This window comes from Apteryx rowi, unplaced genomic scaffold (genome assembly GCF_003343035.1).
Source record: "Apteryx rowi isolate R43461 unplaced genomic scaffold, aptRow1 scaffold_181, whole genome shotgun sequence".
Lineage (NCBI taxonomy): Eukaryota > Metazoa > Chordata > Aves > Apterygiformes > Apterygidae > Apteryx > Apteryx rowi.
This window is the reverse complement of record NW_020448097.1, coordinates 888,949-905,372: the sequence shown is the minus strand read 5'-3', so window position 1 is coordinate 905,372 and position 16,424 is coordinate 888,949. Positions and strand designations below refer to the sequence as shown.

At 38.2% G+C, this 16,424-nt stretch overlaps 1 protein-coding gene across 1 annotated transcript in view; it reads right to left on the bottom strand.

The window, feature by feature from the left end:
• LOC112963975 (ralBP1-associated Eps domain-containing protein 2-like) overlaps positions 1-16,424 on the bottom strand; it is a 60,026-nt gene that overhangs the window by 29,238 nt on the left and 14,364 nt on the right. The window contains exons 2-5 of the mRNA XM_026061517.1: positions 14,533-14,602; positions 13,554-13,619; positions 9,109-9,151; positions 6,387-6,523 (exon numbers count right to left, since the gene is read on the bottom strand). Coding sequence (XP_025917302.1) covers positions 6,387-6,523; positions 9,109-9,151; positions 13,554-13,619; positions 14,533-14,602 — 316 coding nt within the window. The remainder of the gene's footprint in view (positions 1-6,386; positions 6,524-9,108; positions 9,152-13,553; positions 13,620-14,532; positions 14,603-16,424) is intronic.

The following is a 16,424-nucleotide window of genomic DNA, read 5'->3' as shown; positions in this document are numbered from 1 at the left end:
TAATATGCTTTCACTATTCAGAAATCTCCAGACTTAGCAAATACAGCCCACCAAGCCTGTATGTTCAAGAAAAGGCTGTGCTAATTTTACAGCTTGATGAAATATCAAAAAGAATCCAAGAATCGTGCACTTCAAAGACATTAAAGGAGGAAGAAACATGATATTCAGCACCAGTCTTCCTCTAGCACTAATGAAAATGAAAGGGTGCAGGAAGAAGCTTCTACTGACTGAGTCTTACGCTAAAAATATCATTTTAAGCTATATGGGAAATGTATATATTAAGGAATACAGAAATGACGTGGGGACACATCTAGACCACTTACGAGAACGTGGAGGCCTACCAATAAATCTGTGCCCTTACTTCTTTTCTGTGAACAGAAAAGCAGAGGAGACACCTTCTTGCTTGGCAGCCGTAACTAACACAACAGAGATAAGTAGAGGCTACAGGGCTGACTGTAATTAGAAAATCATCATCCATAACAGAAAACACTGCACTTCTGATAAAACGCTGGTGTGTTTCTCCCTTACGAAGTAAAGATGGTACTTAATACCTCACATTTTGAAAGAGAGAAAAAAATAAAAATATTAGCCTCAAGTTACTGGCTTGTATGGCTGAAACCAACATCCCCAAAGGAATGAATCCAAGTTACACTGAGTATTTGCTTACATACTCATGTATGAAATGGTGCCTGTTTTCCACGTATCCTTTACTGCAGGAATAGCCTCAGCAGGACATGAATTTCAAAAGCAAATGAGCGCTTTAAACTTCCAGTCAAAAAATCATTTGTAAACAGTTATGTGGATGCTTTGACGAATTATACACAGTCAATCTGCTTCTATATCATCATGAAACTATGCTGTTCATGACAGCTACGTTGTTTCATCAAAGCAAATTCTCTTTTCAAAACAAGTATCTTTTGTTCTACAGAACTGTAAATCAAAAGAAGTCGTGCAATTCAGAAATGAAATTAAGTAGGAAATAAAATGTATTCTACTCTCTCTATATTTAATTATATTTCAGAAGCATATGTATCAGTCTAACAAGACCTGGACTGTTGTTACTGACTATAAACAGATAATCGCTCAGAACATCACTCAGAAGTAAATACTTCAGTAGTTTTCATGGGCAGAAAATGTTATTGAACAAAATGCCTGAAGACAGTGAATGCTTTTTTTTTTTGTTTTGTTTTAATTCTTAAAGCTTGGAGAAGTGTACAGAAAAGTCTCTATCCCCGGCAGGGCTGTATTTTTCTCAGTAAAGGTACTCTCACTTACATATATCCATGCCCAGAGAAAGAATATGGAGGATTCCCACACTTTCACAAAGGCACAAGTAAGAGAACACACCTTACTCATTTCTTCAGCTCCAAAAAGTGGCTTCTTCATGTCATTGCTGGAGCTCAGGTAACAACGTCAGAGAGTTTTGAAAATAGGAGGGCTGCCCTAGCTGATCATGCACTGCTCTACTCTGTCCTTGCCCTGCAACCGCACCCTTCTGCTCCAAACCCAGCTCAATTTTTTGTTCACAGAAACTAAAGTTGCATTCATGGCAGGAGACAGCAAAACAGGTTCTGCCAACCAATCCCAATACGTACAGCCTCCCCTTCCCACCAGCTCAGACACCTCTCCGTGCAGGACACGTCTCCCACACCTTCCCAGCCCCAGGTTACTGGGGCCACCTGTGGGACTTGCTGCTCCCTCACGGGCCAGCTCAGAAGGCTGAGACTCCTCCCAGTCCCAGGGACAGAGTCACCCCGAGATGGACCCCAGCTTATTGCTGCCATAAAGCGCAGATGGGGAGGCAGCGGTGGCTGGGAGCCATGGCTGCACACCTCCTGCCCGGCAGGCAGACCCCCAAGGCGGGCAGCACTGGGCTCCAAGCAGTGGGCAATTTTGGCCACCCTCAATAAACCAGACTCTGGGGCAGATGGAAGAAGCCACAAGTAGCCCTAGTGAGCAGGTAATTTTGTGGAAAACTGTCAAAATTAGTAAATCCTTTGTGAACGGGGAGGAAAGGCTTTGCAGGCCACAGGCTCATAGGCCTTACTTTGGAAACTCTTAGCTTGTATCTAATTAGACAGTGGGCTACAGAAGATATAAATATGTAAATCAGTTCATGTATGTATTTAAAGTCACATTTTCGTTTGTACTTCAAACCTGCTATTGTCTTTCCAGGAATGCATAAAACCCAGCCAAATTTTTTTAATATGTACATAGGCCAAATGCCAGAGGTTATATATTCAACAAAAAGAAATACATAGAGAATCTAGCTGTACTAAATTTCTGTCAGATGGTAACCCAAAGACTACATAGGATGGACTGGTATGCAATGATTTTCCTCCAGTTAAATTCACTAACACTCTTAAACACTGATATTGTGGTAAAAACTCTTCTGGGGCTAATGGGGTTTTGAAAATACTTTGCATGAAGACAGGGGAACTTCCACTGCAGCAACTTGCTTGTGCAATGCTTGAGAAAACATGCAGCCTTCATAACTATGCAAAAAGCACAAGCATCCATGAGCAGTTTCAGGAGAAGAAAAACAGCTCTGGCAACAGGCACAGCACCTCACTGATGCTACTAYTCACTAATCCCACTATTGAACTTCTTGGGTTCTGTTTAACGTTAAACATGGCCATGCTACCACACAGGCTTTCTCAGCCACACCATTTTACCTGAGAAATTATTCCTGGGCTACAATTGAGAAACACAGCTCAGTATATGGTTGAATACATCCCTATAGATCACCACATCCACACTGTCTTCCCAAACTCAAGCGTCTTCTTGAACCAAGGTGTTATATTTACTTTTTATACATCCACATATATATATTGTTATAGATCAATAACATTATTGTGTACATTATAAAATGTCTATCTAAGAGTAATTCAATAATTACAGTAGATTTGAAAAAGTTAATTCTTTCATTGTACTTTAAAAACATCTAGGGCAAAGATTTGGATTTCAGTGTTTCTACAGTTAATTTCAGAAGTGGGGCCTTTCAATAAGTTCTCTTGTATTTTTATGTTTTTCCTGGGTAATACTAGATACAGTATCCCAGAGGAGTGCATATTCCCAGTGGAACATGAATGAAGCATCCTCCTCAAGTGCAGCTGTGTCCCAAATCAGCAATTAAAAGCACAGTTTCCATGGCTGCTGCATTACTGAACATTCCAGCCAACAAGCACAAATGTTCTCCGCATTTACTTGCCAGGCAAGGGTTATGGTAAGATAGGTGGTAAACATGACATAACACACACAGTAAATGAAGAAAAAAACTAGTGCCCACAACAGGGATTTACAACAGATGTTGGCTGAATTTAACTGAATAAGTATTTCTTTTTCTGCCCTTTAAAATCAAAACAAACAAACAAACAAAMAAAAAAAAACATTGATGGCTTTACAATTGAAGAAGTGATATCTATAAATCAGCATGATCAATCGGGAAGGGAACTGAAAATAAATCTTAATACAACTGAGCTCCTTTGCAGGTATGGGAGCACACTTCCATCCAACTCACAAAATTTATTATTTTGAACAAGAATTAGTAGGACAAAAGCTAATATACAGAAATGGGTTTATTCTAATCACACAGGATATCCCCTGAAACCTCTTATAATGGCTGATTCTACAGTCTGGTTTTCTGTACTGAAACTCAGGAATACAATGCTGCTAGAAGGGACAGGTCATTCCAGCCACTACCTTTTGTGGCTCAGATATAACAGTGAAACCATTTTTGAAAAGCTAGGAGAGAAGGGAGAAAGCATAAAACAAAAATTTAGTCAAGAATACTTTAGGACAGAAAGCAATAAACTGAACTGTTGGTAGAAACACATCACACTGGATGCTTGTGTCAGGTTATATTCTCCCAATATCCAAGAAATTTAAATAGTACATTGCCACCACATCATCTATATTGTGAATCTGTAATTGTACCTTCTGATGGCAGACGGAAACTAATTTAACTTCATTTTTGTACTGTCAGCAGAAATAAAATACAGCTTGTTATTAAACAAGCGTGTGCAATTTACTTCGCACAAGTACGCGCACACTTTCTTTCCTGCAGAACCCTTTGGTCAAAGGTGGGAGTTCTCAATCTCTCTGCTCTATTCTAAACATTTCCTTTAGAAAGTGTTACCTCATTAAAGCATTCGGTTCCTAAGCACTGCCACTCCATGAGGAAGAACTGTCTCTAGATGGCAAAGGCATCTGAACACAGAAAATGAGGAGGCTGGAATTTCTACTGAGAGGTAAGTTCAGTAGGGAAAGAATGAAAAAAGGGAGACGAGAGGTGAAAGAAAAGAAAGCAGCTGTATAAAGTCTTACTGTCAATAGGATGTTACAAAATAACAGATACTGGGGGGCTAATGACAGGAAAGGGAGTGTCTACATTTCTTCACAGAATGAAGAACTGAAAATATCGCTTCTAATGCAGACATTTTTAATGAAAGTAAAGCAAGGTAAATGCATCATGGTACTTGGGCATTTTGGGATGGTTTGATGCATTTCCTTCCTTCTGATGACACAGATTTATTCACACTGGAACCCTTCTTAGGGGTGAGCTATGAAAATACAAGTTCTTCCATAAATCCTTTAAGGCTACAAATTCCTCATTATTCTTTCAAGGTGAGTATTTACATTTTTGACACAAAATAGAACAGCTTCATTAGCAGAGACTGAAAGACAACCACAAAGAACACTTAGCAATGCCACCAGAGGACCTTCAAGAGAGCAAAAAATTACAGGCAAAGGACCCTACAGGTAAAAGAGGAGACTGAACCTCTGGGAGCCCTTTCACATTTCCTCAATTTGGTAGCATACCACATTTCGGTTTTGTCAACCTACAGCCAGTTTTTGTTCTAACTATAACTATCTGTGAATTTGAATTGAATATGGCAAAGAATTTTAGGGTGACCAAAGCACTTTCTTTTTATGCAAACAAGCAACTGCCTGTCTTTAATTATTTGTCCCATTTCCAGTGATGAAACCCTCCAAAATGTATCAATAGGATGAATTATCCTTTCCTTCACTCACATTTGATAACTCTTTCAATTTATGTTGTCCAGAAGAAATCATTACGTTACTTAAAACGTAATGGTGACTCTTAAAATGATCCATTTCAAAGCAAGATTCTTTGRGAATTTACATTCTCCTTTCATTTGTGTTCCAAGAAAAATCTTAATCAAAGTTTACTTCCTTCCAGTTACACTTTTTATCAGGATTCTGAGAGGATTTGCTGCTTTAGAAAATATGCGTTTGGCTGTGTATTATTTTTAAATGTATACCGAAATCAAAATTGGTGGCACCGGATTCCTAAGCAGGAACCACAGTCAAAGATCAGGAATTGCTTTTCTGTGTGAGGCAAAAAAAACCCCATTGTTTATTTCTATTGGGTTTCAGGGTTCAGCATACATAACAGGACTCCCAAATTCTGTCTGGTGTTTGTTTACACAAAAAATGTCCCATATAGCAAGAGGTGAAATGCTTTCTTTTCTATTCCAACAACGACATTAGAGAACCCAGTCAAAACATTCCTTGACACAGTTAAACCTTGGCTTTCTTGTGAAGCATAAACATGACCATGTTTAACCTAGTCCTAGAATCAGATGATTGGTGTGTGCTGTGTAAAACTCTAGTCTGGTTCAAGGACGCTGCCAAAGCACAAGGCACTTCTGTCCATGCTGGGTGACTGCTATAACTGAACAAACAACTCCTCTTTCCACAGCTTGCAAAAGGAATTTCACAATGCAAAAGGAACGCTCAAATATTAAGCACTGAAGAGCATTTTTCTTTCATTTCCATCCAGCTACTACCTACATCTCCTTTCTCTCCCCTCAACATGCTGCACCCATGTCTAAAGAAAATACCCCTTCTTTTTACTCAAAGATTGGTTTTAATTGCTCCCACACATCTGGAAGACTTAACCTGAAAAATGCTTGTATGCTACAAATTTCACTTGTCTCAGTTTAAATATTGGAGGTTTTCTTCCTGACTCTAAACTTAAAAACAATAAATAGTAATAAAAATCAAATGCATTGTAGCTATTGATGAGAGTTGTCTAGACAACAAGACTAGTTATAAACAGTAACTGATGACAGACTACCATATGTTAACTTTCCATCATCACGCTAGAAAACATTATGATCACCTTTATGATAGCAACAGATTTTTTCCCCTCAAATGGAGATGGAATGCAATAAAAGCGCAACTTCTTCAGTTCTATAGGACATTCCTGTCTATAGTAAAGACAAGCATATGCACATACTGATCAAGCATTTGTGAAACAAATCAAGTTGCCAAATATGCAACGACTCTAACTGGTCTCAAAAGAATGGRAAGTAAAGATCTAAACATTGATCTAATTGATCCAAGAAAGCAAGTTTTACCTTGTGCATTTTGTTGAAATATTTTGTTCAGATCCAAAGAGGAAGCTCTGGAATGGGATTTCTGCGGCCTTGGAGGTGGAGTAGGGGGCTCTTCTCCCTTTCTCATGGCATCTTCTATTGATGTGCTGGAATAAGACCTAAGGAGGAACAGAAATAAACACAAAAATATCTTCTTATTTCAGAAATTCATTTTAAACAAATATAGTGAATAATAGCCCAAAATATACTGACCAGAACTCAAGTATTTGGTAGAAATTTCTTGCCCCACTGACTAAAAGTTCCCCTTTTTAACAAGACAGACTTATCTGGCAACAAATGGAGGAACTATGCACCTCGGGAAATGAAAGGGTTACACTTACAGGGCTATAGTTTCACTTTTTTTTTTTTTTTTTTTAAGACCTTTTATATTATAGTTTCAGGCTCTTCTCATGTGACTTGAGCTGCCAATGGAGCAGTTGGTAATTGTTCATTCATGGTAATTAATTCATTGGTAATTATTTATTCAATTTTGAATAAACCTGAGGAAAAAAAAATACAATTTTCCCTGTTTCTGTTGCTTGCCTTTCTTATCTGTGAGGTTAATGTTTATGCATTTATAACTTCAGTTTGCCGCTTGCAAGTACGCATTTTATAATTTATCATATTCTAACTACCAGAGTAAATTTTTCATAGAAAGCAGTCAGATTCCACAAAATCGAGAAAAACTGAATGGATGCAAAGTGACCAATACTGGTCAAATACATGTCTCAGTACACCGTTCTATGCTGTTCCAGACTGTTCAGATAATTCCGTATCACATTAATCCCAATGCACCATACTTGCTAAGAATTTTGATTTTGCTGAAGTGTCCAATATTTTTCAGCTGTTGCAGCTACCATTTTTTCTGCAAGACCAAGAGCTCTGTTCAAAATGAGCAATGACAATGTGAGATGTTACACTTACTGAAATACATTATGCATGACAGGCAAGACCAAAAGCACATTCAAGTAGAACAGAAATAACTCCCACTAATGGGAAACGGATCAGCTTTTTGCCAAGCAGGCTGTTGTTAGAACACAGCTCTTCAGCAGGACAGACATTTGGCAAAGCTCATCCTATGTTTCCTGATGTAAACTTTAATAAATACAGGAGTGAAAGCCATAATTGCTTCACAATTTACATGCAACACAATAACCTCTGCTGCTGCTGAATTTTTGCCTTGGTAGGGTTTTGAATTCCATAACCATATCATTTAAGACCTGATCCAAACCCTAGTTTTGTACCTTTACTTTCCATAATGCGTGRTGTATATTTTGATTGTATTAAAATTTTACAACTTAACAGTTTGACTTTTTTTTGTTTTGTTTTGTTGTTTTTTAAAAAGGAAGGGTAAAAGAGCAGCTACCAGGTAAAAACTTGCCTTGTCCAGCAGCACTAACACAGAGCTCCAAGACAATGAACCACTGCTGCCGCTACAGGCAGACCTGGGCACCTTCACAGCTGAGAGTCCGCACAGTTTGTGCTAGAAAGTCAGGCTCCTGAGGCAAGAGCTGTAATAAACTTGTATCATATCCTAGGTTGATCAGGCACAGATGAAGACATACAGCCTTGAGGTTATAGAGTCCCCTCAGCCATAGCTTAGCCTCAAGCTAGGGGGCTTAGGGGGCTCTATAACTTTGAGGTCGTATGCCTTACGTAGGTACCAGCTAACCAGAAGGTCTGGGCTGAAGAATGTGCTTAGGAATCTTTAGTCTGCACTTTTGCATCAAAGTACTTCATTCAAGCGATTTTTTCAAACTTGTTTAAGCATTTCTTAGTCATTTTATGACTCAGTAACACAGCAAAAGAATTTAAAACAATATAAAAAGTAAAAGCTTTGGATGGCAACATAAAAATGGCACACAGGGTGTTCAGTCTTCCTGAACGTAGGTCCTAAGAATAGAGGATTTCCATCTTAATTCATCATGCTATAGCCGATCTTCTCTTATTAGCAGACTTTGACAAACTTATGAGGAAGGAGCTCCTGATTATACTTTCATTACCTAAGAAAAAGAAATGAAGCCATCTGACCAGCTCAAAGGAAAAGTTTTAAGGTGCAATGCATGATATTGGTATACCAGAATGGTGAGCAGCCAAAACCAGTACTTAATCCACTTGCACGCAGTATTTTCTGACACAGACCTCACTTTTCTGTCCTTCAAGTATCCAAATTCAGTGGTTGTCATTTTTAGTGCACAACTGTGTAAGTCCACTAAGTCCTTCTATCATACACCAACCAGCCAGAGTTAAGCACACACTCGGCAACAAAAGCATACACTCACCCACATCTGTGAGTTGAGCTACTACTGCTGTTTCCCTGGGACTGTGCAGTGTCTCCCTCCATATGCGACCACCACGCAGGTTTCAACAGCAGAAATTGTTGAAAATGTTTCCCCCAAAAGGGGTGGTGTCTGCTGCCCTGCCACGACACTGATGGGCAGGCCTGGAGGCAGTCACCACCCTGATGAGGCAGTGGGGCTGGGCAGATAGGCAAATGTCCCAGCACCATATGACCAGAGATTGCAGGCCCCTAGACAGTATCTAAAGAAGGGTCTGTAGCTTACAGATCCCACTGGATAAATCTGTCTTTGATCTGATCTGTACTTCCAGCACAAGACCACCAATAAATTTGCAACACCAGTTCTTAGACCTTGTGTTTAACATCAGAGGAATATGTCTTCTGAAACAGAAATGAAAGCAGTACCTGGATCTCGGTCTGGCTTTAAGTGCATTAGACTCCTGAGCAACTAAAAAAGAAAAGAAAAAAGAACTGTTAAAACATAATATTTTAAATAAATAAATAAATAAATAAAATTGCAGGATCAGTGATTATTAAAAATGTCAGTGTTGCAAATGTGGATGTGAGAGTGCGCTCCCACATGGGCAATGAGGATTTAATTATTTTCACTTCTCCTTCCCCTTGGTTTCTGTGGTGTATAAATGTCCTAAGCATTCAAAAGCTCAAGCGTAGTCAGAACTTCACCTTTTAAATTGGTTACCAGAAAGCAGGAACTGCAACAGATCTGATAGCTCTGACCAGCAGTCCAGGATGTAGTTATGACGAAACAGTGCCACCAGGGAACACAGGAAGAGCATAAGCTTCCCACAGAGAACACCTCACTCCTAGTCTAGATATCTAGTAGTTGTTCTGCTTCCCAAAGCATGAAGATTTATGTCCTTCCTAAATACTTCAACTAGTTATCACAAATGTACATGTTCTTACCATGCATACAATTCTTTTGTGCATCTGACTGAGACAAATTTGACATTGGGGAGGAATGATATTTTGAGGTAGAAAGTTTTATAGGCTGTGTTGATCAAAAAATGTCTATCAATGGAAAAATCTGCTTCTTTTATCTGGATGAATTCTGAATGCCATGCCACATCTAGGTTTTACGTGATAGGAAAACAACAGTGCTGAATTACCTCCTTTGGGCTCTTTCCTGGTCTATATAGTCTTTTCATACCTTTTCTGTTGCTTTCCTTACTAACATAAATAATCTTGACAAAATATATCTGTTTGATTGCTGTAAAATTCCACTCACTGAAAGAGATATCCTCAAGGTATTACAGCAGCATAAATGATCCCAACACACAAAAGATGAATTCTTGTGTTTTTCCCATTATTCTGTTAGTTGGGGTACAACACTATAGGGAAGCAAGTAGGCTGGGAATAAAAAAATATCTCAGTGTTTCTAGCTTCCTTCAGAAATATACCTACTTCCAAGTCAGATATTTATCACGAGCTGCTATACAGCACTACCTGAGATTACTGAAGAGTTCTTCAAAATGCAGAGCAGGAGCTGCCTGTGGTAGTAGTTGGCAAACACTGACTTTCTAATGGCTTGCATGGTATCACTGCATGAACCCTACATCAGAGGCTTCAGATGCACAGAAAACTATAGCATGCGCCATGTGCATAGCTACACACTATTTCTTGATAAAAGAAGCTGCTTTTAGGGCTGCACAGTGCTAGTTGGTGCTCTGGATGGAATAAACCCAAACATAACTGGCAGAGATACAAAAATACTTATAAACCAATTTCTAGTAGATTACTGTCATCAACAAACTGACTCACAGTCATTCCAGATTTCTGTATAACAAAATTTTATCAGCACTAAAGAGGAGGGGAGGGAATTATTATTAAAATATGCAGTGGTGATAATCCTCCTCTTTCTGTGTCAAACTCCCAGAGAATACAGCTTTAGAAACTTCCCTACAGCCATATGACCCAATTTTTCCAATGCTGAAATCACTGATTATTAAATTACCTGCACAATTATTAAATATATACCATTTAGAAATAGGAAGTATAATCCTCTCCAAGCTAAGCCATGTTTAAGAAACTTCAAATTTTCCTTCTTCTATAGAGACAGTAATTCTGTTCATACTTCTTTTAGAACACCTCACAAAACTGCAGGTAAAACTGACATTATAACTCTCTGAGCACATCTGGTTGAGGTAAACAGGAAAACACAAAAGGAAGAGAGAATCTTGAAATGACTAGTAATAAAAAATTATAGCAATATAATACTACTGCCAAGGATTTCTTTTCAGGCACTGAGAAATCAGGAAATTCAAGGCTTCAATTCCACAATACCCAGACTTAGCCCTAGTTTGAACCTTTCATAAAATAAAGTATATGATACGAAGTACAATAAAACAGGTAGTTCATTATTTGGACATGCAAATAACTACTGTTGCAACATTTTTATAAAGTGTGCAGATATTTTGTTATGCTCAGTTTGTGCATACTTTCTGTGTGAGATGCAGGTTTATACACATTCACAATACAATCAGAATGATACAAAACTATTTACCGAGTTCATGAGTCTTCCATATTCCTAATACTATGTATACGTAAACCAAACTTGCATGAAACTGATAAAAAAGATCAAAGCTGCTGAGTAAATTAATTACATTTATTATTTAGAATTTTATATAGTTCCTGAAGTAGTATGGCCAGATGAACTGAACACTCTGGTCTAGACTAATTAAATTCATATACGATGAACTCATTCATTCACATCATGGGAGAGCACAAAGGTTCCCATTTTGTGCGTTTAACTGCTCCCAACACCTCCCCAGCCCCTCCACCCCCCAATTAATACAACTTCATTCTAACACTCCTAAAGACACAGACTGAGTAACCTTTGGCTGTAGCCTAATGGGTTATGCTCAACTGGTGCCTACCTGCTTTAAAGGCTGAAGACAGGCTGGGAAGTTGTACTATGAATGGTGCAAGCAGGCTACAGTGCTAAGGAAAAAAACAAAAAAGTTCCCCACTAGTTTAAATCATCTGTGCACTGACCCAACTCTTACCTCTTATTGATGACCTAGGCAGAAATGTAGAATGTAAATGTTCACAGTACTGGCCCTTAATCCTTCAATAATCTAAGGCCAACGATGATCTTTAGAAGCCTACATAGAGGGGCCAGATTTTCTGACATATAAAGGTTTTTTTGAGCATATAAAATTTTTACTGACTTCTAATTGCTAGTTCTCCTGATGGCAAAGAAAACTTTCCTGTAATGAACTACAGCAGTATCACCTTTCCTAAATTTACATAAATAGCTTGAATCAATAACCAAAACAAATGTAAATTTTCTCCTGCTTCATCCCAACTGAATTTGCATCCTGAAGGTCAATGATTACAATGACCTTTCAGAATGATGATCAGTTTTGAAAGAATCACTCAATTATTGTGTTGTAGCTAGCACACGAGAGAGACACACACACATTTTGACTTCTAAAATGAATTTCACCATGCAGCCTGAGAGGGGGGCCCTGCTCAAATCCTTAATGTCCAGGACAGCAAGGGTGAAGTTCCTCAAGTGACAACAGTCAGCACAATGGGGCAAAACTCTGCCACCGTCTTCCTTGGTATACAAACATGGCAACACTGCTAAAGGAGTACAGCAACRTCCAGAAGACTCCTTGATTAGGAGATGAAGGACAAGGGAGGAAAATGACAGTGGCAAAGGAGATACACAGGCTACAATAGTTTCTTCCTAAGTGTACCAAAGATGGAATTGCTGAAGTGAAAATACAACTCTTCCAAGGGAGTTCCTGGACAAAACCAGGGGAGGAGAAGAGAACTGAAATCCCGTCACCAACTCTCCCCTTTAGAGGGATGTACGTGTGAAGGAGAAGCAGCAATCATTCAAGAATAGGAGCTGAAGATAGGAAGTCTGGCAGCTGCCAAGTGTTTGGGAAGAAGCCAGGAAAAAAAGAGTTGGGAAATGAGGCATGCAGCTGCTGAGTGGCCACGAATAAACTGAGCTACAAGACAAAACTGCTAGGACAGACACTTGGGTCTGTTTTCTTGATCAAGGATATCTTCATGACTAAAGACATTTATAAAAAAGGAAAAGAAAACAGGTCAAGGTTTTATATTCTCTAGAACCAAGGAGAGCTGCATGCACTCTTACCACTCTAGGAAAGAGATTAAAAAAAGAGGAAGACCAGGGAGTTCTGATAATTGAACACATGGGAAGTTTCTGGAGCAACTAAGCAACTTTTAGATATGCCATTCCAGAAATAAATTTTTCTGGTATGATAGGAACAAAGAGGGTATGTTCAAGTTGGAGAGAGAAAAATCAAAGGTGGTTTCACAAGAGAAACACCTCTGAATAAAAAGCTTGCGTTGGTGCCACAGGGTCTGTGTCTCCAAAAGGCTATCTACCCTTAATCTCCCTAATGGAAAATATGAAAGCTTGGTTTCTACAAAAAAACAGATCATTTCAGAATAGTTACTGAAACACGAAATAATTTATTTTATACTTGAGAATGGCTTTTTAATCAACAGATACAGTATTCTTACTCTCATATCTCATTTACAGTACAAAAAAATAAAACTCAGACTCCTCATGAAATGCTATGTTAATGCATTTCCCAGATAGGAAGAACACCACATCTGTTAAAAATAAGGGAAAGAAAGCAAGAGAACCTTTTGACAACTTTAAGTACTAATTAAGCCTAGTTTTGCAAGTAGCAGTCATCACGAGGTAAAAGATAATTTCAGTAGTAAAATATTACTAGAGCAAAAGGATCTTGAAAAGTCAGGTTACATTAATTTAGGTTTACTGTGATATAAAAACATTTGATTGAAATTCTAATGGAAGTGTCACACAAATTTTTTCTTCTTACCTGTTTTCACAGTCAAGTGCTGAAATTCCTTTGGTATTGGTTTGATAGCAATGCTTGTTTTAAGAACTTAATAAAAAAACAAAACAATGAAAGTTACTTTAAATATGTGCAGGCAAAATCAGGTCTGAGAAAGGAATATCTAGAACAACACCAGTTAGAACATCCCATAACACCATACATACCCCCAAAAGAAATCAACAGTAACCAAATACCCTCAGAACACCCAAATATCCCCAAAAGTAAGTCCATTTTTCAGAATGCAAAAGTCATGAATAGAAAGGCCTACACCCAACTTGCCAAACAATCCCAAATTTTCAGAATTTGGGGGTGTCTAAAACCAAGGACTCATGTTTTAAAGATATAGAGCCTTCACAAAGAGAGCAATGGAACATGCAGCCAGCAGCAACTGGGAGAGCTAGACTTATCTGTCTGAAATTGTAAACCCATAAACTGAGGGCACACAAGAGACTGACTGCTTTTGGCAGCTGAAGCCTAAGCAACTTGCCCCAGGGAATGTCTTATGGCACTGACAGARCTAGGCTTAAAATTTAGGAAATCCCAATTCTTTGTGCTTATTCCCCTTCCACCAATGTCTGTGCATCCTTTATTAATAACTTTTATAGCAAGACATTCTTAATGTACTGTAGCATATTTCAATACACTATGTTATAAATTACCACTTGGAATGAAATCTCTCGCCTCCCTATGCCTTTACTAAATAAAACATATATGGGTAAGGTCTGAGGTGCAACATTAGTTGTCTTAGGACTGGATACACTTTAGAAGATATATTTTTTATCATTCAGATATTTTTCTTCAACTCAGCTGCTGTCAGTGAGTTCTCTCTTCAGATCTATAGCAACACATGGCCAGCTAAGAAATTAAACATACCACTGATTCTGTTGGCAAACACATGGATCACCAATTAACACACAGAACTTAATGGTAAAAAAAAAAACAACACTATTTACTTGAATACCTTGTTTATCATCTTTCTTTGCATCTTGTATCAGGGCAGAGTTATCAGGTACCTCTTCAGCTGATGTCTTCTGAAGACGAGAGAGACGATTGATTTATTATGCTGATTAGTATAGCAGAGACACACACACATTTCCACAGTCAAATATTTAATAATAGAGACTAACAGAAATAAAGGTGATAGTCTTTCCTGCACCAAGACTTGCTTTGTGAGAAAAAGAAACATAGACAACTTTCAAAAATGCAACTATAACTATGCTTTTCAAGCTACACCAGTTCCTGAACACCTGAAATTAGTTAAAATGGCACTTCAACCATGAATCATGAGGGACTAAGGACCATATGCAAGGAGAGATTTCTCAAAATGGAGCAATGTCATTCTATGTGTTCTTTTCTCTTTGGGTAAAAGAACTGTATTAGGCTTGAGAAAACCTTCTGTAGTCTCTTCACATACGTAACAAGCTCCTCTCCATTGCAGTAGTTCTTTAGTCAAAACTTAGGCCATACCGCAAAGTGGCCTCTCCATTTAAAGTGTTTTGGCTGAGATAACTGATCCTTCATCTACTCTTCTCTTTCAAAATGTAACCATAGAGATGGGAAAAACAGTTTCATGAGCATGTCTTTTGCAGATCCATTCAGACCTCTGATGGGAAGACAGGGAACTTCGCCTCAGTCTTATTCTTAAACTCTTTTTTATTTCAACAGTAACTTAAAATATAGGCATTTGCTTTCTTGGAACTGCTACTTACATCACCAAGAAGTAAACAGGAAGAAATTCTACTACCATTATTTATGAGAAAAATGATAGAATCTATAGCCAAAACAACAATAGAACAAACATTAGTAAACCCAGGCTTCTCTATACACAAAGAGATGCTGTTTTTTCCCAGGGGCCTGGAAGACGCTACGATCCATTGGGCCTTAAAAAATTGATTCAGAAACATAGATTTTGTAGACTGTTTTTCAAAACCAAAAATCCCAAGTCAATAATTCAAGAGGGCCATGTTCAGAGTAAGGGGCTATGAGATCTATTTTATAAAGTTGCATGTGGGATTAAGTAATGCTTTTGAGGAAGCAACATAGCAAAAACACAGCCTAAGTGCTCTGAAAATGTCTGAACAAACCACTTAACTTTCCTAGTTAGCCCTGATGCTCTAGTTATTACAGTCATAGTTACAAGGAAGAAGAGAGAGAGAGAAAAACAAAAACCCTTGTGAAGTGATCTATCATATTGTCTGAGCAGGAGTGTTTGAGAACTGGTGTCACTAAATGAGTTGAAACTTCAGCTAATTTGATTCAAGGATTGCATGACCTCTGCTAAGTGAGGGACTCCCTTTCCCTGCTGTCTTTGTCTGTTCTTAATAATTTAGCCAGCAACAAGGTAAGATCCAAGATTGACTTTTTCTGCTACAAACATGACTTCAGTCCAAGTATTTTAGCACCTGAAATCAAGTAAGGATAATAAATGTCAAAGAAATATTTATAGCTTGGTATATGGAGAATTTCCAGTTCCCTATACTGCAATAACACACATCCATCTGCTAACAGCATTAAAGCTACGTTTTTAAAACAGATAGCATCTGAAAATAGAAAACTACAGTGTACACAGATAGCTGTTGTATTTAATGTTTTACTATTAAGCTGATAATTAGATTAGAAATTAATTATCTAGCCTTGGGAAGACATTTTTTTCCTGGACTCAGGCCTACATAGAAATTCAGACTAAGCTCAGTGCCTCTTTCACACTCTTCTGTATTCTTTTAGCTGAAATCCACTCCTGCAATATCCAGCTGAGTGGAGCCAGAATACTGAAAAAAAAAAAGAGTTTAAACAGGAATAATTGGAATTTAGAAGTGGAAAAAAAGACTTCTTATCCCATCTAATACATCCCTC